This window comes from Vidua chalybeata, chromosome 16, assembly GCF_026979565.1.
Source record: "Vidua chalybeata isolate OUT-0048 chromosome 16, bVidCha1 merged haplotype, whole genome shotgun sequence".
NCBI lineage: Eukaryota > Metazoa > Chordata > Aves > Passeriformes > Viduidae > Vidua > Vidua chalybeata.
The window spans coordinates 12,249,259-12,275,134 of NC_071545.1; the positions used below are offsets into that span (position 1 = coordinate 12,249,259).

General features: G+C 39.3%; 1 protein-coding gene across 6 annotated transcripts in view; it reads right to left on the minus strand.

Annotated features, from left to right (window-relative positions):
* IQCE (IQ motif containing E) overlaps positions 1-25,876 on the minus strand; it is a 27,244-nt gene continuing 1,368 nt past the window's right edge. The window contains exons 2-23 of one of the 6 annotated variants that reach the window (XM_053957229.1): positions 24,882-24,929; positions 24,201-24,243; positions 23,099-23,239; positions 22,654-22,785; positions 21,623-21,693; positions 20,980-21,093; positions 20,342-20,392; positions 19,767-19,837; positions 19,473-19,545; positions 18,988-19,037; positions 16,271-16,416; positions 15,737-15,792; positions 15,222-15,424; positions 14,335-14,439; positions 13,479-13,581; positions 11,201-11,296; positions 10,958-10,981; positions 9,973-10,068; positions 8,807-8,937; positions 7,998-8,113; positions 3,707-3,795; positions 1-1,917 (exon numbers count right to left, since the gene is read on the minus strand). In XM_053957229.1, coding sequence (XP_053813204.1) covers positions 1,876-1,917; positions 3,707-3,795; positions 7,998-8,113; positions 8,807-8,937; positions 9,973-10,068; positions 10,958-10,981; positions 11,201-11,296; positions 13,479-13,581; positions 14,335-14,439; positions 15,222-15,424; positions 15,737-15,792; positions 16,271-16,416; positions 18,988-19,037; positions 19,473-19,545; positions 19,767-19,837; positions 20,342-20,392; positions 20,980-21,093; positions 21,623-21,693; positions 22,654-22,785; positions 23,099-23,239; positions 24,201-24,243; positions 24,882-24,929 — 2,001 coding nt within the window. In that variant the 3' untranslated portion in view covers positions 1-1,875. The other 5 variants (XM_053957233.1, XM_053957228.1, XM_053957230.1 and 2 more) reach the window with 5 other exon arrangements.

The following is a 25,876-nucleotide window of genomic DNA, read 5'->3' on the forward strand; positions in this document are numbered from 1 at the left end:
TAAAGAATTAAAAAAGTGAAATTTAATTAATATAACTATCCAACAAAGACTGTCTCATCTTGTACTCTAATAGCTGTTGTAGTCCTACACCAAGAACTCTGCTTGACAGGAGGATGACTGCAGGATTCCCATGTTCTCACAGCAGGGTCTTCTATTTCCATAAACCAGCAGAAGGCTTCTTTAGGGAGTCCTTTAAGGGTTTTTTCAGCGGACCTGGAAAGGAATGCACATGTCCCAGCTCCTTCCAGAACTTCACATACAGCAACAATAATCCAGGTGAGAGGATACACTGTCAGTAAATTGTTGAATTCTGTAGTCTCCTGCTCTCCCTCAGCTGCTGCCAGACCAATTTTTAAAGCAAAAACCCCATCAGCGCTTTCAGTTCCACCAGGTTTTGGTCAGGAACACTGCTCATTCCTGATGGGAAAACCTTGAATCTGCACTAGAAGAAATTTCACACCTTACATGTTCCAGTTATCTTGTTACTGTCCACTCAGGAAATCAGGGATAAAAGGTCAGCCCAGGTGCAAAGAGAAAACAGGAGTGTGCAGCAGAGGCCAGAGGGGCAATGGAAATACATCAGTAGCAGAAGAAATGCATCAATATTTGGTTATAAACTTTATTTCAAAATTCAACAGTTCAAAGAAAATTCATTGCAATTATTTTAGCTTTTCAAAGATCCCAAAATAAATTATATAAAATACTTGCACAGTTCTAAATATTAAAAGGATCATAAAAATTAATGGTGCTCTCATATGCCAAGATTAATCCTTTTCCATTTTGACTACATTAGAAGTTGCCTGTGCAGGGATTATTTTTAGAGCTATGCAGGAAACAATACAGTTTTTCAGGTCTTGATGCCTCAGTAAAGATTTACAGGCAAAGGCACTTAAGGGCAAAAAGAGATCAAGAGAGATAAGATCCCATTAAAGTCAGATCTCTGCACTCACACACAATCTCTAACTAACACTGCTGCAAACTGCAGATGGTTTTAAGTCAGAAACATTATTCCATATCAACAGAATGGAAAGTGTGCTTTTAGATTACACTGGATACAAGGGAGTTTAATTCTCATTCAAGAAGGTTTCCAGGGCTTTCTACAGAGGTGTTTTTCAGAAACAGTGTGTTTGTACAGGGCCTGTCTTGGCAGATTTGAGCCACACTGATTTTTACTGTCCTCAGCTCCCTGTTGAGGAAAAATGCCATTTATTCAAAAATTAACTTTTTCTTCCTTCTTTGTGCCACATTTCTTCCCAGATTTCTGGGTGCTGGCATTCAGATGGATAACCACAGAACCAAACCTAGTGTCAATCACTACTCCCTCCAACACATTCCATCACAGTGTGCAACAGAACAACACCTGAGGCTAATACTGTGCAGGCTTCTCTTCCTACTGTACCACACCAAACTTGTGATGTGTAGTGAACACCTAATTACCTTCCAAAGTAAAGTATGAGTTTGAAGGCCATCTCAAGGTTAGTATCAGATCTTTGATAGCTGGGAGATAGCATCCCCAAATTTAGAAAGTTTTAGACACATTTTGAGTCACCCCAGGGAACACTTGCTCCTTTTCACCCTGGTTTCTGCCTGGGTCTGGGTCATCCCAAGCTCCTATCTCTCATTAATCCCAGAATTTGTCTATAGACAGCTGCTGGCCACATGCTCAGCTCAAACAAAAGCCTTTCTGCTCTGTATCAACTTCCTAATACCATCATATTTCTCATTACAGCACAGTAAAGTAAAAGAATGTTTTCTTTATTGCGTTTGCTGCCCCAGGATCTCCCTATAGGATGACAGCCAGGCAGGTATTTGGTATCAGCCTTGGTCCTGACACATTACACACTCTCCCTTTAATGTGTCAGGCCTCATCTCTGGTTACTCTCTGGAGAGATCCATGACAGAGTCACAGTTACAGACCTGAAATATTATACACAACAACTCAGTACAGCACTGCATTTAGCAAAATAACCCTTCTTTTTAACATGACTTCCAGAAAAAGAAGGAAACATATCCCAGCTTCTACCAGAAGGATTCTACCCCTTTTCTTTTATATATATTTTTTTATCCTTCCTGCAGATGACAGTCATGTGACTAAAGCACCAGCAGGAAAAATTTACCCAGTGGGAGTGCAAATGACATTCTTCAGACTGCTTTGGGTATGGAGAGCTCCCAAAACTGCCTTTGGAAATAGCACAGGCAGCATTTCCACCGATGGGATTAAATGAAATCAGCTGCATTGTGCTGCAGCCATCCAGTTTCCTCTTTGGCTCTAAGTATTGGCACAAACTATGATAAGCCTCAGATAGTCTTCATTGAAATCACAGAACTGAGACAGCCCTGACTTATTGGTATTCTGAGAAACAGTGGTGACTGATTTTTAATTTAGAAAAGGTGATAAAAATCTTATATTTAAGAGTGTGCTTTCTGTTTACAGGAGACTTTATTACTCTTTGATGACAAAGAAACCATTGGTGTTTGCAGAAAACCTTCACCATGTGCTTGTAAAATTAATTTCCCCTTCCAATAAGTATCATGATTTATCTACCTCACCTTAAAAAAACCCACACACATTTCAATGTCTTTGAAGGATGTTGGTGCAACAGTAGGAACTATCCAGTCAAAAAGTACAGTTTGCAGAGAAGGTCTGGAAAGACCCCCTCTGATGAAATCCTCAACAGCCCCTCAGGCCTTTGGCCTTTCCACGGATAATTACACTGTGAGTGCTTTTTCTGGATGCAGCACTGATTTCTGTTATAATCCAGCCTACCACTTCTACTCCCAAACCAAACTGCCTTGATTAGATATGAGCAATGTAGTCAGAACTGTCTGGAATGTTCACCTATCTCCTATGTCAAGTATTTTTACACATTAAAAGTTGACCCTGAAAAACACACACGATTTGTGACTTTTTAAGCAGAAAAAACACTCACAAGGGTATCCTTTCACAGCACACTGCTGCCCTGACAAATCCCAAAAGCTGAATGTGTCATCAGACATTTCAACACAAAACAGTACTACACATATATACACTGTATACACACAGAGGAAAAGGTCAATAAATAAGAAAACTCAGCTGATACAGTGGGCCTAGAATAGCCCTATAGCAAAGAAATGGCTTTCTAAAAGCCTTTACAAGGTCTGCACAGACTGTAAATGTTCAATGTAAATATTTTTTAAAAGATATTAAAATATGATACAGTAAAATTGTTAAATAGTAAAGCACAGATAACAAATACCAGTTGTACCCCTTTGCATACACGGGCTAAAAACTGGAGTTATGTCATTTACCACTTTCTGATTAAACAAATTATTTTAGTTGACCCGAAACAAAACTTTGGTTAGAATTAAATATCTTAAGGCTTTATTGCTTTCATTTCAATTTGGCAGCTGAATTTATAATCCTCATTAAAAACATGGAAGTGTTTTGGTTGAGCTTTTAAATCCAAACTCTTTGTGTACCAGGAGGGTAAGGTTAACAGTCAGTCAGTGGCTTTTAGCCATGAAGTCTGCAGAGACAACATATCAAAGAGTTACTCATTTGTGGCTGAAATCATGTGAACTGCCATTAAAAAGGGGCTGATATTCCCCCTTTTTCCATCTTTGATATGCTTGATCTTGGTACAAATAGTTTTGTTGGTGAACCAAATAATTCAAGACCACCAGAGCCTGTTACCAAACCTTAGAAGTGGGTGTAGCTTTTCTTCACCTGCAGCAAGGGAGGGACAACAACATCATCATCAGAGTCCTCGGAGAGAGCCTCATCCAGGGGCACACAGGGAGTAGAGCAGGACCTGCCTGAAATGATTCCAGCAAACAAGGTCATCAGCAAACAGCACTGACCAAAACAAACCCTTGGGGCAAGTGTGCTATTCTCTGAGCCAGGAAGTTTCCAAGCTTACCTGGAGTCATCCAGTTATGGATGACTCTGATGTTTTTGTGCATGGAGCTATTTCTGTTCCCCTTTAATGAGCCACAGTGCACAGCAAGGGTTGAGCTGACACACTGACCATGCATGAGCTCTCTTATTGCCTTTAATCTTTGCAAGGGGTTACCACACCAAGTAAAGCCACTTGATACTGAAGCCATTGCAGGTGAAAACCAAATATTTATTAAATGGCCAGAAAAGGAAAAACTGACCCAAGCTTAAGCTACACAGAGAGGTCACAATGAGAACGTGACTCAGATATAGATGGAACAAAGGGAAATAGATGCAAAAAAAGGTAGAAGCTCTCAGTCACTGTCTTTAACTCTTACACATGTAAAACATCCAAAATATTGTTCACATGCTGTTCTACTGTAATGTCAATAAAAACAGTGACCACACTATTGGGTTTTCCCCTTTTTTTAAGAATTTTGTTTCTTTGCTATTTTCCTGGATGTGTTTCTATGCATCTCAACCATTCCAATGTTTGATGTTCAGGTTGTGAACAGATATTTCTGATGATTCCAGTAAACACTGGAGAATCAGAGGCATAAAATGAATATGTACAAAGTCCTTGACACAGGAAGAGCAGAACCAGCAGCTTATAACCCCTGTGCAAGAGATGTAGGAACTAAATGATGACTGCTATTAATACCTTCCAGCACAATATCCTCCCCTCAGCTATTAATACCTTCTAGCACAATATTCTTCCTTCAGCTCCACTTATTTTTCAGTTTCAAACATAAATTCTCTGAAAAGACTCTCCCAGAGAAGAAAACAAATCAAGACAACCTGTGGTAGAAAGAGGAAACAGGCAAGAAGCCACAGTCTGAGGTTTTGACCTGAACTGGAGGGCACACAGAGAATATTATCCAGGGTGAACAGACCTGCCATGGATCTTGTAGTGAAATAAGAGACTCCTGACAAAGGAAAAAAATATCCTGGTATGGAAGAGCAGGCATACACAGAAAGTGGAAGATGGAATAAAGAAAAGGGACCACAACTGGCCCAGGGATAGGAAAAGAATGAAAGAGCCTGTGAATGGCAAGGGGGATGCAGGGAGGCCATTACATTACATTGACCTCAGCCTAAAAAGCAAGGAAACACACAATTCTCTAGTTAAGTGAAAATCTTCTCTGCACCAGTCAACAAACAATGTCAGAGTTTTTCAGGGAGATTTATGAGATAGTAGCACTGGTGATATGGAGGAGAAAACGGAACTGCCAAAATCAGGCATGATAACCAGAAGAAGCAACTCTAAGAATAAACATATTATACATGAAATAGCTTAATATTAGCCAAATCACCCTTGATTATATCCTGCTCTCAAGAAAAGATGAGATTATCTTGTCCTGATTTTCAGTTTGATTTCAACTTGACCTTGGTGCTGAATACTAAGCACTGTTATGAGTTAAGGGCTGTATGTAAATTCATTATGATTCCAAAAAGGCCTGAAATGAAGTTAACTGTTGCAGCCAGAGTGGTCAGTAATATGCAAAGAGAAACACTGCCCTTAATCAAGCTAGCTGTGCATGTACAGAACATATTCTTCCTTCCTATCACTCCCCTGACAGAACAAAACACAACATCAAGTTTCACAGGCTGAATTGTTAATATCTCTTCCATTTCATGGGAAACGGGAGAAATGGCTTTATAAAATCTCCAGGTCCTGAAGACAAGCAAAGCAGCACTGAATAATACACTTTAAAAAAAAAATCTCTCTTTTCCTAGAAAATACAGAGACATCCAACCTGATGGAAACAATGAATTATAAGTCTGCAATGCTACACCAGGATTATATACATTCATTCTGGCGGATGTATAAGGTTTTTTAAAACACATTTTCATCTTCCCCATTGTTCTTAAAATAATGCCAAAAGGGGTAGTGAACTGAAATGATTTATTGCAATACAGATATTGTCTGAAAGCTTAAGATCATTTTAAGACCTAGAGGTCATGAAATGCAAGTCTGGACTTGGGACAAATGAATAAAGAACTTGTTCAACAGCTGCATGATTTAAAGCTTTAAGAATTTGATTGCTTTTAAATCACTCAACTGCTCAACAAGCTCCTTGTCTCACATCTTTTCCAAGCTGCAGGATGACCACTGAAATCCCAATTTACCATCAAACCCCAATTTTGCCAGTGGATTTTTCTATCAGTCATGAGCTCAGAATGGCGTGGACTTTTAGTTAACTTTAACTTTAGTTTAAGCTACATAAATCCACATGGCAAAAAACCAAACAATCCCTGAGGGGTTGCATTTACACCAGGATGCTCTCCTCCCTTTAGGAGGTTTTTCCCAATTCATTTTTGGGGTGATTTTGGTTAAACACTCCCATGCACCAGGACTAATGCTTCAGAGAGCTCAGTGCCAGGCAGTCTTTGGGGCAGCTGGGCAGTTACAGAAGCACATCCCCAGTGTGCCTCTCCACAAACCACCTGGATACATTCTCTCCTCATCCCAGAGTTTGAAAACACCTCCCACATTGATAAAATCAGCAGCAAACAAAACCTGGTCTGCTCCCAATCACTCCTTTTTGATATTCACCAGGAAAGGACTGCAAAGAAGAAAGTTTGAAAGTATGGTTTCCTCTGTCTCTCTTCCAGTATAAACTATTCCAGAGCTTCTTCACTCATCAACTTGTCATCATAATCTGCAATAAAACTTAGCTTAGGAGACTTCATAGCTAGACAATGACTGTGCTCTGCTGGTACTCATATGACTGTGTTTATTGGACTTGCCTCATCTTACACTCCTCTGTGGGTCTTAGAAGGACTAAGCATTTAAGGGATTTTTTTCTCTTTGAGTAGAATTTCACAACTGATTTACCCTGGCTTTAGTGTGAGTATGCCAATAATGACTACTGCAGTAGAGCTCAGGCAAAACAAGGTGCTGCAGCACTATTTTTTCCTGGATACTATCACCAGACATAATTAAAGTCACTCAAAACTCAAACATCTTCAGAAGCAAGTACTACCTACTCCTTCACAAAGTAGAACGTGCCTCTGAATATGGAACGCAATGAAATTTCTTAAACACATTTGCTTCCACTGAAGTGTAACCTCTGTTTTCACAAGCCCTGCAAATCTGGCATAATCCCCACCTCCTATCTTAGAGAAACAGCCCCACTGCTTACAGCATTCTCTGTCTCAGAGCAAGCCTGCAGGGACTGAGAGCTTTTCATTGACAAGAAAACTGAGCCAGTGTTTCTCAGGTCACACTCAAAGTTGCTCCTTTTTTCCCCAGCTGGTCCATAAAAGCCTAAAATATCCCACTCTGCACAGAACCAGCCCTTTTCAATTTAACTCCTTTGAAGCTGCATGTCTAAGGCTGTCTTATCTGCAGCATTGTTTTGCCTTTCTTACTCAGTACTTCTAACATCCTCCTAAAAGCCTCTTTGGCTTTAACTCCATCTTCTCACAAACAGCAATAAGGAATCCAAGAAGAAAACCAAATGGCACAAGAGTCATAAAAGTAACAGATTTTCTGGGTTTGTATTACAGTTATACTTGCTGGCAAGGTTATCCAGGACTTCATTTTTCTCCTTACTGCAGCAACTGAAGACTGCTGAAAACACCATGACCAAATGCACATGGCTGCCTAGGATGGCTTTTTCTAGCAGATGTCTGTCTGCCTTCTGCAGAAACTAAGTCAGGCTGGTGGAAATGCTCTCAGCTTCTCTATGGCTAAGGGCCCAAAATGTGATGGGAAGTACCATACTCCAGCTACAGGGCTGAAAAGGAAGCAGAGAGGCAATACAGGGGAACACCATGTTCCCTCAATAATTACCACTTACACCAGAGAAACCTTCCAAACCACAGCTGGGACAAACAGACAAAGCACCGTGAAGAAGCTGGTGCTGAGACTGTCAGAGCTTTTATTTTTTATGTAGGGAACTGCACGTGCCAGTAGAAGCAACATGTGCCAGTAGAAGCAACACGTCACCAAATGAAGCCACCCACATGGAGTACAAGGATGCACATGTGTGTGCACATGCAGATGTTCTCTATAAAACTGTGCATGCACCCACTCAAAACACCCAGACTTTTGAACACTGGGGAAGGAGATTACCAGGAAGAGGAGATGTGAGGACTGGAGGTCTCTGGAGTGCTGCTGAGCCTGGTTTCTCCTCTGTGATGGGAACTGCAGGATCAGCTTTCCCACTGGGGGCACTGGGCACAGAGGACCTGCAAAGAGACACACTCAGAGCATGAGGCACAGAACAGTGTCTGCAGTCTCTCTTCACAGGCTGTGCTGAAAAGTTCCTTGTGTTGCTGCTCTATCACCTGCAGAAGTGAACCCAGACACTAAACAGAGGTGACAGACATGTAACTCTCCTTGTAACCATGGCAGCTAACATTAAAAACTTCAGAGCAGTAAACCCTGGAGAGAAAGGAAGTATTTTTCAAGACAGAATCATCATAAACCTAAGCAGTAATCAAATCCCTGCACCCTGCCTGAGCTAAGTGACTTGATGGCATTCTAGCTTCTTCCTCTTCTTCCCCCACATAACCCTTCACCTGCACATGCCAGGGCTTCAGATTCACACATTAAGCAAATGTATCAGCAATCTGTGTGATAACAATAGTAGCCTTTCTGTTCCAAAGAGTAATTATTTCACTTTACTTTCACTCACTGCTATGGAAGACAACATGCAGCAGGATATGGGAAGACTCCTGCTGCCACAAAGCTTCTTTTAGTTGCACATCTTTTGAATCTTCTCAGGAACAAGCTCTCCCTTGTCTTTTTTGTAACAATGGCCTTGTTCTCCTTCTCTGCCATGGAACCCACACTAAAACTCAATTAAAAAAAATACTCCTCTCCTGTAATAAAAATGATTTTGCTATTGCATGTTGCAGAAGTATCTACTTCTGGCTTACCTCTCTTGAAGCAGTTCTGTACGTGCTAAGTGAGCCCTGAAAATGGACTGGATGAATGTCACAATCTCATCTCTCTCCTTGCAATCAGAAGAAAAACTCAAAGAGTCTGACACGGAAGACAGGCAGGAGTTCTGCAAAGCAATCAGATTAAAGAAAACTGACCTTTTACAGATTGCACAGAAGCTCGACAGAACCTTTCACAATCCTCTTGATTGTGAAACTGGCATTAGAACAAACATCCCCATCTTTTGGTCTGCAGTTTTTAAGGTTCTGTAAGACTAAATCAGCGGGAAATGCAAATCTGATCATCATATTAGCTTTGAAGCACCAGCATTCAATTAATGAAAGAGCAGACACCTGCAAGGAAAGTTCCATTTATTTTCCAGGAAGGAAACCTTTTGAAGATTAAGGAGGTAAGACAACCTTCATAATGGATTTATTTTCTGCTTGTATCAAGCCAAGTATTCAGTCCTCCTACATTGGGCCAGTTTACCAGAATCAAAGAGCATAGAAAGTGCAATCAGATGGACAACCTGGATGGAGAATTATAAATTAACTATAATCTGCTAAAGGTCCAAAGGATATTTGTATAATCTAGCAAATTATTTACAGAAACTAAATGTTTAATTGGTAAGGATTTTTTTTCATATTCAGAACTAAATAATCTGGAGCAAACTGGACACGAGAGAGGACACCAAGTCTTGGGTTCAGCATGCCTCACCAAGACTCCTTTGCTTTTCAATCCAATAAAAGATGTTTTCCAGATTCGTCTTGCTGAACTTTGGTGAAAAAAGTTTATCTATTACTCCAGTGATTGAGTCGTGAACCCTTGAGAGCAGGTAAAGTTTTGAACATCACTCCTAATTAGAGAGTTAAAGGGTGTGCTATCTGATGGGAGAAACAGGGAAAAAAAAAAAGAGTTACAATGTTACAGGCCACAAGGCTGAGAAGTTACAGCTTACTTCTAAGAAAAAGTGTGAACCACAGAAAGTAAGAAGGGAAGCCAGGGAATGAGCTCAGTATCTTTCTAGAATTACAGTGGTGTTGCCAACCAGCACATTAAAACAATCATCAGGTGATTCAACAAATTAAGCCTGGAAGTAAAGTCCTTTACAGTGCAAGATAAACAGAGTGATGCTGGGATACCCATCTGTCCCCACAATTACCTCGGTGTGAGACTTTGCATCAGGCACCCCAGCATGCAGCAGCACTTTCTGTCGAGATAAATGTCCTCTGAAGGCTGCCTGGAGCAGAACAACTGCCTGCCATGGAGAGAAGTGGCCATTAGCTCCTCTGAAAGATAACCCACAGACACTGCACCTCCAGGGTCAGCTCTGGGGGTTAAATTCCATCTGGGAGGTGCTCAGGACTGATCCTATCAAATGCAGTGAAGTTCTAGCTGCCAGCACCAGCCTGAATTTCACCAACACAGTACCATGCTCCCATTCCCACATTGCATTCTGGCTACCCAGAGGGCTCTGAGATGCTCTGCTGCAACCACAAACCAAGCCAAGCCTGGCAGACCTTGTGGTGATTGCACTGAATGCAAGGCCTTCCACTCCCCTCAGAGATTTTACTGGGTTATAATAAAAAAAAAAGCATTTAGAACAGCATGTTTGTGTCACATGATTAGAATTAGTTCTAATTTATGAAAGTGGGATTTTTAATGCTCTGTAAGAAAACAAAGGTAAGATGCTACATTGTGTGATTTGAAACAAAAAGTTTAATTAAAACCCTTCTGCAAAACGTTCATCAAAAAATGACTTTGTGTGACAAATTTTCATTATCTTCATAATTCTCACAGACGTTTCTCCGCAGCAAAAGCTTCAAATCCTATTTCAAATCTTTCTGAAGATTCATTATAATGAAAATCAAATCAGGATTAAAATTATCTCATTCAGAAAAACTTTCTGTCTGTTGGTATCAGATTTTGTTCAGAATTTACAGAAGCTTTCACCTTGCAGAAGGTACCAACTATGGAAAATTTGAGACCAAAAATTTGAGACCACTGACAAAATACACGAAACAAAATCAGGATGTCAGAAGGAAGATTATAACCAGCCTGAAGAACAAATATTGTCTTGGCTGCTTGCCCTTTGATACAATTCAAATCTGTTGTACTGTTTGGTTGGGTGTCACAAACACACTCACCTCACGCAGAGCAATTTCTTCTTTCTGAAATGAAAAATGCCCATGTTAATGCCACAAATATATACGAGTTTTAGCTAATTAAGATTTGCCAAATTTTCCCAATAATTGAAAGACACAGAAAACACTTGTCCCAACCCCTGCCAAACTCAAACAACAATCTTTCAAGACGTGTGGATAGATGCTAAAACAAGAGTAAAATTCAGAGGGGGATGTCCTAGCTGTTCCCTGATAGGAGAATCTCACCTTGGTTTTGTACATCTTCCAGTATCTCTGGATAATTTTGGCTGCTTGTTCTTTCCTGTGATTTTCTTTGCCTGTAACTGTGCAGACTGGAGGAGCCTGCAAAGGAGAATCTCTAAGTTAGCACAGTAATGACAGAGCTGTGAGGGAACAGATTACAAATGACTCAGGAAAATCAGCACCAGAGCTCATCCTGCCTGCAGGGCAGGGGGAAGTTCAAGAGGAAACTCTTAATTCTGAACTCTGCTGGTGTTCAAACTCGTCATGGAGGTGACTCTGAGAGTGAAACACATCCCTGCCCCCTCTCAGCCCTCAGCAGGGCATGGGAATGGAAAAGTTTCCGTTTGCACACACTCCTATTTTTCTGTGCATTCCTAAGGCACTGCGAACTCGCTGCTTTGCTGCTCACAAATGGTTTGTATGTTAGCAACAGACTGAGAACAAAAATCAGGTTATCTGATTTTGCAGTTCTTCTCCAGGAAAGACAAGTATTAATTATCCAGGGAGGTCTCTTATGCCTCATCCTGGCAACTATTGCCCCATAATCATCTCTTTAGGCTTACTGAGAGCTGGCCATTGTATGACACCAAGCTTGTATAAGTTGGCATAAATTTACTCTTCTATCTTAATGAAATTAATTAGAGGAAAAAGGAAGAAACCAAGAATAAAACAAGATTTTGTTCCAATAATTTCTCCCGAGGTGTGGTTGCATATTCCACCTCTCACCATTTGATCTTTTTGATCCCTAATTATCCCACCCTACTTGTCATACCTCACATGCCAAACAAAAGTTAACTGCAAGTTTAAAAGACTAATTTAATTTGTTGGTGTAAAATTTTAACTAGAAGAACAAGAGATTTTATAGACTCTGAAAAAACCTCTTGATTCTGTGAAAAGAATTTATTTATAACCTAAAACCACTGAGCTCCAGGCTTAAGTTCAGCAAATGGATCATGTCATATTAAAAATGACAACCTACTATTAAAATGAGAAATTGGTAGGAACTTAGTGATAATTACAAATAATGGGAACATTTCAATAAATAGATGGTTACTGGCCAAGAATATATATAGTCTGCAGAGGGAAAAAGGAGCTGTTGGCTGTTTTTAAAGACTCCAGTGATTTGGTATTCAAAACATCCTCTAGCATCCATGAGCCTGTAACACACAGGAAAGAACCTACAGATGGCACAGTATATCAGAAACCAGAAGCCTCTTAAGCCACTGGACATTTTTATTAGTATTTTTTACGACATGTATTTCAGGGTCTATTTATTTTTAAGTGCAAATCAAAATCCCCAGTATTAATTTGCAAGTAGTATTTAGTGAAATGAGATTAACGTGGCCACAGTGCCTCTGAATGCAGCTCTGTCAGTGCCCATCCATCTCTGCTGGCCAATAACCTCACCTGGAAGAGGGACAGAAGATTGCAGAGATATCAAATTCAGACATATTTTACAAAACCCCAAACTGATTCTAGAGACACACTTAATACTGTCCAGGATTAACAGATGCACAAATATATTTATTAGATAGAATACCTCAACTCTAGGAAAACTTCACTTGGAAGTGAAGTTCACTTATTTCATTGTATTGACATCTTCCTTAATTCTTGACTCAAATATTATGTTCCACCAGCAGCAGAATTAAACCCCCTCAATTTCCATGACGATAAGTGTTCTACATCCTGTAAATATTCCCATGAAAAGCACCTCACTTCCATCCTAACAAAAAAGCAAGTGAGTATTTTCTGACTGGACAGCTCTTGTGCCCTAAGTGACCACCTGGCCAGCAGAAAAAACACTGAAAAGGGATTTTTATCTTTTGCCAGTCTGCCAGGGACCACATTTACCTGTGTCTCCATTCTTTATCTAACTGTTAACTCCTACAAATCCTCCCTCCCTCTAAAAAATCAGACTGAAATTAGGCAATGGCCTCAGATGCTGTAAGAAGATAAAAGTAACCACAAATTTCTTATTTTTTTTAAGAATTGGGAAAAGCCCCAAACACTTAAAAGTTTAAGTCTTTTGCAATATTACACTGAGCAAGAAAAAGAGCAACAGCAATGCAGAGGATCACTAACAGAACAGCTTCAAAAAAACTCCCCAAGTTGCAGTGTTAATTATTGAAATAACTTATTTCCAACAAATATTGGGAGTTAACCATCATTATCTCTATGATAAGATTTAATGCATCTCTGAAAAAACACAGCTAGCAGCTCTTTTGAAATCTATATCAGGCACAAGGAAAAAAGAAAAACACAAACAAAAATGTGGCTGTACCTTATTAAGCTTTTCCACTGTATCTTCTACCATCTGTATTTTCTCCTCCTCCAGTTTTAACTCCAGTTTCCCTACTTTCTGTGTCAAGTTCTGGATTTCCTCACTATGGTTGGAAAAGCAAAGATATTTATAACTTATAGAAACTTTCTGTTGACTCTGCTTTGAAAATACTGAATATTTCATAACACTCGATTACTTTGGGTTTGTTTTTTAAGACCAAAGAGAGAAACTGCTCAGGATGATACCTGTTCTCATAGTAGCAGACACATAACATCAATTCTCAATCTGTGATAGCACAGCCTTATGTTAAAACTAAGAAGTCTCAAGGTTACTGTGGTAGCCTTGATACTATTAATAATGTATTTTGATCTGCTACAGTTTTATATTTGTCAGTCAAAGTCCTTTCTCAAAATCCAATATTGAAATCATTTTTTGTGCCTCTCTTGCACAGGATTATCACTCACAGTTGTACAGAATACAAGGAGTAACTGGAATGACACAGAGGCAATGGTCTAGAAACAGGCTAAGGTAAAGAGAGTACAATATTGTCCTAGAGAAAAAATGTCTGAGCCCAACATAAAAGCTTTTTCCATTTATCTTACGAATTTTTATTATAATTTAGATCTTATTTTTACTGTACTACTTAGTCTTCCACTTCCTCTAAAAGCACTCTATAGAAGTCTTCCTCTAGTAACTTACTCCATCCCTCCAAACATTTCTGCTTAAAAGAATCCCCAGCTTCTTGCAGTTCAGATGAACTCCTACAGAATTTGAGCCACTTCAAAAGAGAATTATACCTTTAGGAGATGTTTTTTTGGGGGGTTCCCAAAGGATCTATTAATACAAAATGCCTTACCTTAACGTCTGCTCTTCTGTGCTTTTTCCTTCCATCTTATTCTGCCACTTCTGCAGCTCCAGCTCCACTTCAGCCTTAGCCTGCAGTAAGTGCTTGATATCTAATCTACAAAGGTACAAGGAAATCTCAGTGATACCTAAGACATTCATACTTCCACAAAGTAGTTGTTTTTTCTTTAAACTTCTGAATCAATTGGGTTTTCTCAAATTTGTGAAGTAACTAAATGTTTTTTTTTCCTTTTAAACAGAACAAAGTGCAAACACCCATTGCTGAGGAGCAAAAACCCTCCTCATGTGCTCTCACTGTGCATTTTTGTTCAGAGATGACACAGGAGGCAGAGTGTCACTAACACACCTCCCTGTGGGCATGTCCCTGCTCAGAGTGCTCAGATTAACCTGCCCCAAGGCCCTGACACACCAAACAGTCCAGGCAATACAAACTGCAAATCAACCACTTATGGGGAGGACAGAAGCCACAGAGCATTCCTGGGCAGAAGGTGTGGGAGATCAGGACAAAACATGTTGGAGAAAAAAAAAAAAAAAAAAAAAACCACACAAATTTTTAGAGCACAATACAAACAAGAAGTGCTGCATAAACATATAACCCTTCAAAGGGTTTTCAGTGTGGTTGGCAGAAAAATAAGCCTTGAAAATGTGCTAGAAACAAGCAGAAATTCTTATTTTCCATCCTCTGGCTTTTCTTCTTCAAAGTAGTATTATGAAGCCGGTAGGATTAGAAAGAAGCTTTTAAAATAAAAACTGAAGGGATTCTCAAAATTAATATTCCAGTTGAAAATGTGAATTACTTATTACATCATTCCATACCAGGATCAGCAGTGAAATACTTCACACCTGCAGAAGAACATCCCAGACAAGAGTCACACTTACTCTTTACTGAACAGGAGATTCTGAAGTGCCTTCCTATCATTCTTCAGTTCCTTCACCAGCCTTTGGAGGCGACAGCATTCCTCACCTAAATGTTGGGCTGCTGGATGATCCAGGTCCACAGAATGTGAAGGTGACACAGCAAGCACTTGTGATGCCTCACTATCAGCTAAGGACACCCTGCTGCTCTCCATGGCACACACTTTCTAAGCAGGGTAAATTTACATGGAAAACACACACACAAAAAAAAAGAAAATTAAATTTAGCATGAAATTATTTTATTTAGGCAACAAGAAAAGATCAAATGGAGGTTAATTCTAAAATGTGCATCTATATCTAAGAAGTGTGAGAGAAGAAAACAGGGAGGAGGGCTCATGCTACAGGCAGCAGGTTAGGCATGTGAGGCAGAATGCACAGGGCTGAGACATTGAAGGACAATGTGCCAAGAGCACAAGACAGTGGTTCTGCATTTTCTGCTCCCAGACAGGTAAGAAAGCCACTTAACTATGACCACTTACTTTTTCTAGATCCAAAATCTTCCTCACCAGTCTCTGTCTGCTCCACTCACTATAATCTAAATACAGTAACAAAGCTTTAAACATGTAACTACACCCATGGGGCAACATTATTCTTGCTTTTTGAAACTTCTGGCCATATGCAAAGACCATTTAAAGATCTCCGAATGCCAACTTTAGATATCTACCAATGAAAAAATGAGAATGGGTATAAAATATCTGACTTCTAAACCATTAACCCCAAAATCAATATAAGCCACTCACGTTCACCAGTTTTCAGCTATTGAAAAAGTTTCCTCTACCAATTCCAGTTTAGAATTCTCAGGGATAATAACAGAGGAAACACAGATCTGACTGGAGAAATCAGAGACTCCTGAAAGAAAGTTCTCCTTCCAACTTTGCCACCCCTGAATCTTTACCTGGTAATAACTCCCTCATTTCTACCTTTGTAGGGTGCTGCTGTCACACATCTTTCAGATGTACCCAGATCCCTTGCCCCACGTTCACTGATTTTCCAGCACATACTTTTTGTCTTACTGTGAGGAGGGGAAGTGCTCAGGACATGATCCAGCTCCTCCTTCAGCCTCCGATTCTCAGCCTGCATTTCCCTGATGTTCCTGGACAGCCTCAGCACAGCAGCATTCAGTGCCTTCAGCCTTTTTTGGGTGTCTCTGCCCTCTGCACTTGGAAAAGGGATCAAAACCAGAAAGTTAACTTAAAAGCAGAGAACAAAGAAGCAGCATTAAAAAGAGTGGAGCAGCTTCACTAGACAAGTAAAATGGATGAGTTGACAGCTTCAGTTCCCCCATAATAACATTTCCCCATGTTTTTTTTACTTGGGGAGTTACCTATTCTTTTCTGAAAAAGCATGCAAAGATCATCTTGCTCAAGACTTCCACAACTGTTTTAATTTGTGTCAAAAAATTTGAAACATTGAAAATTCATTTATTACTTTACTTCCTCCCCCATTCTGTTCCATTTATGCACAAACAAGGGCACTTTTATGAATGTTATTTATCTTATTTTCTGTTTGTTTTGTTAACCAGCCTTATAATAATTTACCAGCATTCTGTGATTTAAAAAACTCTTCAGCCAACTGTGAGGCTCCTCCAAAAATTTGTCCAGCACAGAGAGCCAGCCTGCAGGCTCTGAATGGCTTTTGTTCACTAGCAAACACTGAGACTGGGGGAGAGAGAAAGAGGGATAGACAGAGATGAAATAGCTCTCAAACAAATCCAGCACCCAAGTGTACTTTCAGATAACTGGAAATGGTGCTCTACTGTAGAAGAAACTATCCTTGTGTCTATAAACCCCAGAGAGGTCTGAAACAGATTTGAAGAATACAGCTAATATGGAAATGAAAAGTATCAGAAATGGGAAAGCCTGTTATGTGTTAAAATGACTTTAAATATACAACAGGGATTGTTAATTTTTTTCTAATAAAGGGGGGAAGAAATCTGAGCTTCTAGATCTGCAAAGTTGTAATGTTTGTTCACAAAACAGACTCTTAGTGAGATGAAATAGATTTTCTTTATTGCTATGAGAAAATTCTTAAAAACTTACTTCTGGAAATAAAGGCCTGAAGTAACTGATGGACTCAGTTTTGCACAAATGCCACTGTCAGCGACAACCACAGAACAGTTTGTGAAGGAATCTTTACATCCTATCCACTGGAATAATTACAAGGTAAAAGGGGAGACAGCCTTAGCACATCAAAAAAGACTGAATTTTTAGCTGTTCTCCTTTTTAGAAATTAAAAGGAAATTAAAAAAAAAAAAACAAACCAAAATAAGGCTGTCCAGATGTCATGGATGACCATCCACACAGCTGTCCCAGGCAGGAGGGAAAAAAAAAAAAAAGAGTAAAAACCATAACACAACACACCATCAAAATGGAGGTGACAGGAATGATAGAAACCATAACCATACCACTCAGTGACATTATTTTAGGCTCAACTAAACCTGAAAAAAAAAAAATCTATTTCAGTCCATTTTGAGGGCTTGAAAAGTTAGTTTCTAGCTACAACTGGACACTACAGCTTCACATACAAATAACCAGATTTCAGTATTAACACTGAAAAAGAGAAGCCAAATGCCATTCACTTCAGCCAGAAGTAACAGAGACAAGCATCATGAAAGAAATACTCTCGAACAACTCTTTCAATATGCCAGAGTCCTGACCTTCAAGATGATTTATTATTTCAGTGCTCAGCCTCTCCAGCAGAGACTGACAGTCATGTAATGGAGAGAGACTGCCCTGACCACCACTTTTTGAAGCTACGAATAAATGAGGACAAGCAAGAGACCTGGTGACTCATTTTCACCTGTAAATAAATTAGGTGTGATGGCTTAGAGCCTCGAGAGGCTGGTCACTGCAGACCTGAGCCAAAAGATTTATTTTTTTTAAAAAAGTGACAAAACAAATTGCAGTTTTCAATCCACAAGTGACAGTGAATTAGGGAACACAAGCAGTATAAATGATGACCCTAAAGAGCTTTCACATGTTTCTATCAATCTAAATAATTAGACTCAGTGTTAAGACAGTTGTCTGTACTTAACACTAGGAGGTCAAGTATATTTTGAAGTGGTGTGGTAATGAATTTTACTGTCCTACAAGACACTCTTACCCTTTTTCAGCTCAAATAACACTCACTTGTAGTTATGTTTCTAATTTGTCTTAGTGGAGCTTTATCTTCTGCCTTTATGCTTTGACTTTTATTGCCTCTATAAACTGTCCACCCTCACCACCATGCCCACACTTGCACACCAGTGACAAGCACTAGTACAAGCTTCTCTGACACAGTTTACTTGTCTGTGTCTCTGTACCAAAGGAAAATAATGTTTACTCCAAGAACATTTTCTTTGCAGCACACACTCTAGAGCAAGATGCAGAACTGACTCAAGTGTGAAATGCCAAACATCCAGGGAGTTTGTTTCAATTACCAGTAATGCCAGAATAGGTGTGATTATGAGGGAAGATGTAACAGAGATAAATTTTCAGTGCTATCCTGTACTTTTTAAATAGCTCTGGTATTTTTCCAGATCCACAAAATTATCTATCTACAAGCAAAAAAATGCAACTAAGACATATTTCAAGGCTGTGAAGCCAACTAAAGCAGTACCAAAAAAGCAAATCCAGCAATCTAAATGACAAAAATTGTTCCCATGTAGTAGTTTTCCAACAGTTAAAGTAGGACTCAAGTGATGTGTCAAACACATGCATGCAAACATTTGCATCAGAAGAATTAAACATACTTTTTCCTCATAGTCTCAGACTTGGCCAGGAGGAGTTGGAGGCGATGAACCTGTGAAATACAGATTCCATTAAGGAGCATTAGCAATGTCAGCTTCCACAGCAACACACTGGTTCATTAGGTGAAAATCAGAACAAGACTCTTTGGGTAGTGGCAGAGCTAATGATGCCATCACTGAAAATCAGGCTGCTGTTAAATTTGCTTTCATCTCAACACTACACTTATGGATGTACAGTGGGTTCTTTATTTGCCCTTTTTCACTAACACACTCAACTTATCGAAGAAAAACATTTTTTCAGTACATACAGCTGGAGCTGTGAGAGTAACTATGAAAACCTGCTACCAATGACAGGTGCTGTTAAGGTACAAGAAACTTTATCTTAAACATTCCATCTCCACTTTGACTCAACATTCAATTTCCACTCTGACTCAACAACTGCCCAGCTTCCTCTCCTGAATGCACACTAAAGGACCTGCCAGACGTACCTCTTCATAGTAGGTTTCCATGGCTAACCTCACTTCTTCCAAACTACTGGTCTTCATGTCTTCCTGGAATTCACTGAAAACACAATAATACAAAAAAGAATGCAGTCAGATCAGCAAAGACACTGCAAGCTGGTGGTTCATAATTTTTTTTGTTTATAATTGCCAATATGTTCTTGGGAGTTTATTAAAATGTCTTAAGGAATAGAACACAAATGAAAAATAACATGGATTTCCAATTCTCTTTATTAGGTCATCTAATACAAGCCTCTACCCCCTGCCCCCTCAAAGTCATACTTAATAGTGTTGTCTTTCTCCTTGCACTGCTCTTCAAGCTTGACAATCTTCTGCTTTAATGCAGTAGCCACCTACAGAAAGAACAAAGAGCTCATGAGTCCTTGAATAATCTGTCTCTTCACAGGTCTATTCCTGTCTGCCCTGTCTTTATAAATTGTACCCAATCAGATATACTTATTTCTACATATTTCAGTACTTAGTAAATCACACACATCTGCTACCCTGTGAAAAAGAGAACAGATCAGATGCTTCATTTCATAATGAGTTTAAGAATATGGATATACAACCATAAAATAAAAACAACATTGCCCACTACCTTGCCAACATCAAAGCAGCAAACAATAGGGAGAATGCTGCCTAAACAGACTCAAGGCAATGACAAAGAAAGCTCTCAAAAAAAAAAAAAGTTAATTCTAGATCTTTGTCATTAACTCCTTACCTACTAACAGAGATACAGGTTATGTGATTCTCTAACTGATTATTCTTTCTGACCTAATTTTATTTTTTATTAGTGTTTCACCTTAGCAAGAGGAAAAAGGACAAATGAAAGCAAGAAGTGAGGAAGACACTCTCACCCATCCATTATCAGTCTTCTTTTCTGACCAAGCTCGAGCCAGCTCAGAGCCCTGCAACAGAAAAAGCAAGTGACCAACGCTGCTACTTTATTCTACTGCTGGCTCTTTCCACAGAATTTTCCAACCTGCTCAACTCCACAGTCCAACAGCTGAAATTCTGAACTCCCTATGTCCTTAACTTTCTATTAGCACATTTCTCCCAAGATGTAGACCTGCACACAGTGACAGCCACAAGAAATTCAGTAAGATTCAAGTCTGACCACAACCACAAATGTTTCTTGTCAGGGCCTGACAAGGCTGCTCTTCTGCCTCCTGGTCAGGTCTCAGGACTGCAAGAACCCTTCACTCTGCGAGAGTTTAATTCCCTTCTACTCTCAGACAAAATATTCAGAGAGTGGGCTCCTAATGAGACAATATTTTTATTTTACCTTCAGAAATTAAAGGTATTCATGCTAAATGAACTTACCTGTAGTGCATGGCATCATCTTCCTTTGAACTGAGCTGGACTGCTGATCTGAGATGCACAGACCAGAAATCCCTTACACCACCTCTCATATTCCAGCTCATCAATCCTAGGAGTCACCACTCTACAAACTGCTACTGTTTTGCCCCACTTTTATCCCCCAAGAAATATTCACCCTGGAAGGATCCAGCAGTTGTTCAATCTGTTTATCCTTTCTACTGTTCTCCTCTTCCAGTCGACGCAGCTTCGTCTTCATTCTGTCTCCCTCATTCTTCTGAGCTTGTATTGTCTAAAAGAGGGGAGAAGAATCTTAAGCGCATTTCAGAAGTAGGAAAAACCAGAGTTTTCACATGGAAATACATTTTGATGTCAAAACCAATCCAATTATGATGGTAAAGATGACATGAAAAAAGAGAACAAAACAGCCAAAACACAAAACCAGGGCAGACACCAGGACAGGACAGCTTAGGGAAGAGACAGAGGGAAGATAAAAGGAAAAGGTCTAACAGAAAAGCAGCCTTACACAAACAATCAACCACAGCCAAGGTATTTGTCTATAGGTAACCCCAGAGCTCAACAAGCCCAGTCCTCACCCTTCATACAGTGCACCAGACTCTACAGAAAACTATAACCATATCACCACAGTGAGTTTGTCTTAGACAGACATAAGTTTTAGTTTAGCCCTACATTACAAATGCCAAGGATGTGGTGGATGCCCCAGGTTGTAGAAACCAAAGTATTCTGGATCATTAAGGCCAGGACATGTACAGGATGGAGCAATGCCATGACTTTTTCTGTAAGTATCAGAGAAACAGTACCTTTTTCAGTTCTATAATTTCATCATACATATCTTCTTTCTCTTTGTATTCAGGAGTTCCAGGAATGTAGCCTACAGAAAGGGGTATGTAAAATAAGTAGATCCAAAAGAGGTATTTTTAACCAACCAGAAACTTTGCAGATAAAGAGAAATATCTAGAACAGCACCAAAGTGGAAACTAGGTTTTTTTCCTTTCTTCGAATAAGAAAAATCAACAAGGAATTTAATTTTAGAAAGGGAGGTAAAATGGAAGTGTTACTGTATGAAACTTCTGCCAGATTTTGCAGCCAATATTTTCCTAATTACTTCTCTTCTCTGGTGCTGTATTAAAATATCCACCTGAAGAAAGATACAAACTTCACAGAAGACTGCAGTCTTCTCATCTCAATAAATCCATTATTTACAAAAGGTTTCTAAAAGAGGTCTAGAATACATTTTTCTATTTATGCTTAACATGCACAAATATATCATCCTCTAAAGTTGCCAGAAACTGTGTATCACCAGTAAATGGATAGGTGTCATTTTAAATGGAAGTGGAATTCTAAAGTTTACAGTTCTCCTTTAAGAAAAGCAGAATAAAACTTTGAAAGTTTGCTCTTCTCATAAAACTCATTTGATTTTAATGTCACAACCACATGATAAAACACTTTCTAGAGAAGAAGTAAAAGGAGTCAATTACATAGAATTTCAGGCAAGCAGATGGTTTCTATCAATGGTTCCTAAACTATGTTTTGAAGTCACAATAAATTGTCTACAGCTGTCCCATTGAACCATATTATATTTACAACGTTTTCAGCTGCAAATGCATGGCAATTTGCAAAAGTTTTGAAAGCTAACAGTGATTCATTGCTCAAAAAAATTGGAAATCCCTGCCTTAACCAATTTAGGAATCTCAAAAAGTATCTCATGGATCATATTTTCACACATGTATTTTAGTAAACTAAAATGGCTCTTGCTTTTCTTAAGCAATGTGTGTTTTTAGAGGAGAAAAAAATAATTCAGTTTTATCTACCACGCCATTATAGAGCTTACCATTACTGGGAGAACGAGCATGTTTTGGCTTTTTCATTCCTAGAGCTTCCTTCAAATATTCTGGAGTGCTACTGGAAACATTAGCTCGCATATGCCTCGTGTCAACATCTGATTTCAGAGCATGGCTCATTCCTGCCAAGAGAAATGGAACAAAAATGCAAAAATCAGGGATAATTGTGAATTAAATTTGTGGAATTCTTCTGAACAAATGCAACATGGAAAGCTCCAGATGCTGTTAATTATTCCCTCTATAAATGCCAATGTTCAATATCAGATAATTCCAACCACCCAAATAAATAAGAGTGAAATTAATTCCTATGTGACCTTTAATCAAATATAAATCTATTTTTTAATAGGTTGTATGTTAAGCTGTCCACAACAATGAATTTTATCCATAAAAATAATAGAATAACAAAACAATAAAACAATATTTCTATACTAATACCTTGCTTCAGAAATCCCAGCCACATGTGCCTTGGGTTTTCAACAGCTGCATTCTCAAAGCAAGCACTGCCTGTTCCCTGCAGAGATCTCCAAGCTGCAGCTTTTTTAGGATACAGTTGTGTGCTTGAGCTGTAGGGAGACTCTACAGCAAAAGAAAATATCTCAGTGCTGCCTTCAAAAGCTTAAGGTTACTAAAATTCTTGTTGTCCTGTTCTTCAAAGTTTCCAGACTCAATCCTATTACTTGTAAAAATAGAATTTAACAGCATATTCCATATTGGCTTATAGGAAGCAATGGGACAGGCACAAAAAAAAAAAAAACAAAACCAAAAACCAAAGAACTCCACTATAAATAAAAAAATACAATTCCAAAAAATGAAGAGACTTAGAAAAAGGCAGAGTGACAGTAGCATGAGTCAACACATGTGGAAATATTTATGTGTACAGTTTAAGGACTTTGTACCTTAAAGATACCTGCACATCTAAATGTTGTTATTAATGCTTTAGGGTAAAGCCTTCTTTGAAACATTCACTAGAAGCCTGTGAAAGAAGGTAAATGGAAAAGTATAGCAAAAAAACATAAACCCCAGAAATAAAGGACAAACCCAATATTAAAACTGCAGATCTAATGATAGTAACAACACTGTACTGTGAAAAAAACCAAAGCAAGCCATCACAACAAACGAAACAGAGAATCACTAAATCCACACACAGAGATCTATGACTGGATGGTAGAGAGCTCCAGTAATTGCAGAGTCTCTCTACACAACAAGTAACAGCATTTCTCCAAAAAGACAAGGAGAAAAACAAATTCAGAATGGTTGCCATCAAAAGGCAAAAAGAGAGAAAAGTAAAATGAGAAAAAAGTAGATTATGCTGGAGAATCAAGATTTACAACCAACCCATAAATGTCAATACTTTAGTCTATACAAGCTGAACTTCACAGGTCACAGAGCAGATCTCAAATAGATGTGCTCTGCACACAGCAGTGAATAATTCTGAAGAGAATAACAAGATGTTGTCTCAAGCGAAGCTCCCAGTTCCTGTATCCCACAAACATACCAGGTTTTGCAATTGCAGAATAAAAAGTTTTGGAACACTTACTTGGTGACTTTGGAGGCTTGTGAAAAACCTTCTTCTTTAACTTCTGAAAGAGAAATGGATTTTTTTTTCTGTACTGAAAATATTCAGCTATTAAGATTTCATCACATAATCTCAAAATTGCCTTCAATCACCCATTTTCTATGAAGATCTTTTGCTCTAATAAGACAAAACCTTTTCTATAGAAAAGAAAAAATAGTAACATTAAGCATATGCAGATTTGGGCACAGCAATGGTGACCAGAATTAAGGTGGTGCCAACTGAAGTCTAATTATATCTAATTATATCTAATTATAGAGATAAATTACCAATTCTTGCTCAGAACATAAGACCTTTCCCAACAATATTAAATATGAGTAGCATCAAATTCAAGATGATCCCAGAGTAGAGGCTGATCTGTAGAACCCTTTAGTTAAAGGAATTCTTCAATTCCATTAAAGCTCTCTAAAAGGATTCCTTAAGCCCTCAAGTTGATAGAACAGCAAAATAAAGCCAAACATCATTTGCAGCCCCAGTGCTGAGAATGTGGAAGCCAGAATTACATCTGAAATTAGAGGTTTGTTACTCAAGCCCATTGCAGTGCCACTGTTCACTCTCCTCTCTGAGGGGTGCTTGGTGAGCAGGAGGCACCACACAGAGGAGCAGGAACTCCAGAGGGGTTTTGGGGCATTAATCCAAACTCACCATGGCTGTGTCTGACTCACAGGTTATCACTGACAGGCTGTCATCTCCCTGGGAAACACAGGACAGGACATTTGTTACTGAACAACTGCTTGTAATACACATCCAGGAAACTTCAACAGTTCAACAAAGCTGGAGCACAATAAATTCAAACAATAAACACCGTGAGCAAAGCCTCTTTTCCACTGCATTGCTAAAATGTCAGTTGTTTAAGACAAAAACAAGCCATTTTTCAAAAACACTAAAGCCACTGGAAGATGGTGGGGCTCTTGCTGCAAACGCCAGCATCATTGGCTCTAATACAAACAGTTTTGGGATATTGTGAAAGTCACTTCAGAAATGAACCATCACAGAATGCTTTGGGTTGGAAGGGACCTTAAAGATCATCCAGTTTCAACCCCTGTGCCACGAGCAGGGACACTTTGCACTCGAGTCACTGAGACTTGGCACTGCAGTGCACAGCACTGCACCAGCTGAACCTTCAGCTGGCTCTGCATGAATTTCTCCACTATTTAAGCTGCAACTTACTCAGCTCTTCCCTTCCTCCCTTACCTGTGCCACCCCTGCTATGCTACGGGATTCTTCAGTTCCTGTATTGAAATGGAGAAGTGCTCAGGCCGAGGGAAGAAACCCCAAATGCAAGGAAGATGACAAATTTCCCTCCCTCTCAAACACAAGCATATCCACAGCTGAAGGAAAAACTCCACTTAGCTTCCAAATTATCTGGATGCCACCCTCACAGAATGACCTTTTCCACTTGCTGCTGACTCTGTGGCACTCAGCACCAACCTTTGGACAGATGCTGATCTGTGCCTGTAAGAGGCAGGGGAGGGGATGAAGTATTTTTGGAAACCCTGGCTGGCAGAATGGGAGCAAGGACTGACAACAGTCAGTTAAAGAGCCTGCCATGCTGGCTGAGAGCAGGCAGGGATGTGTCCCCACACACCAGGCCATGCAGTTTTTCATTTCCTGAGGCAATGCTCCTTGCAGCACACTGA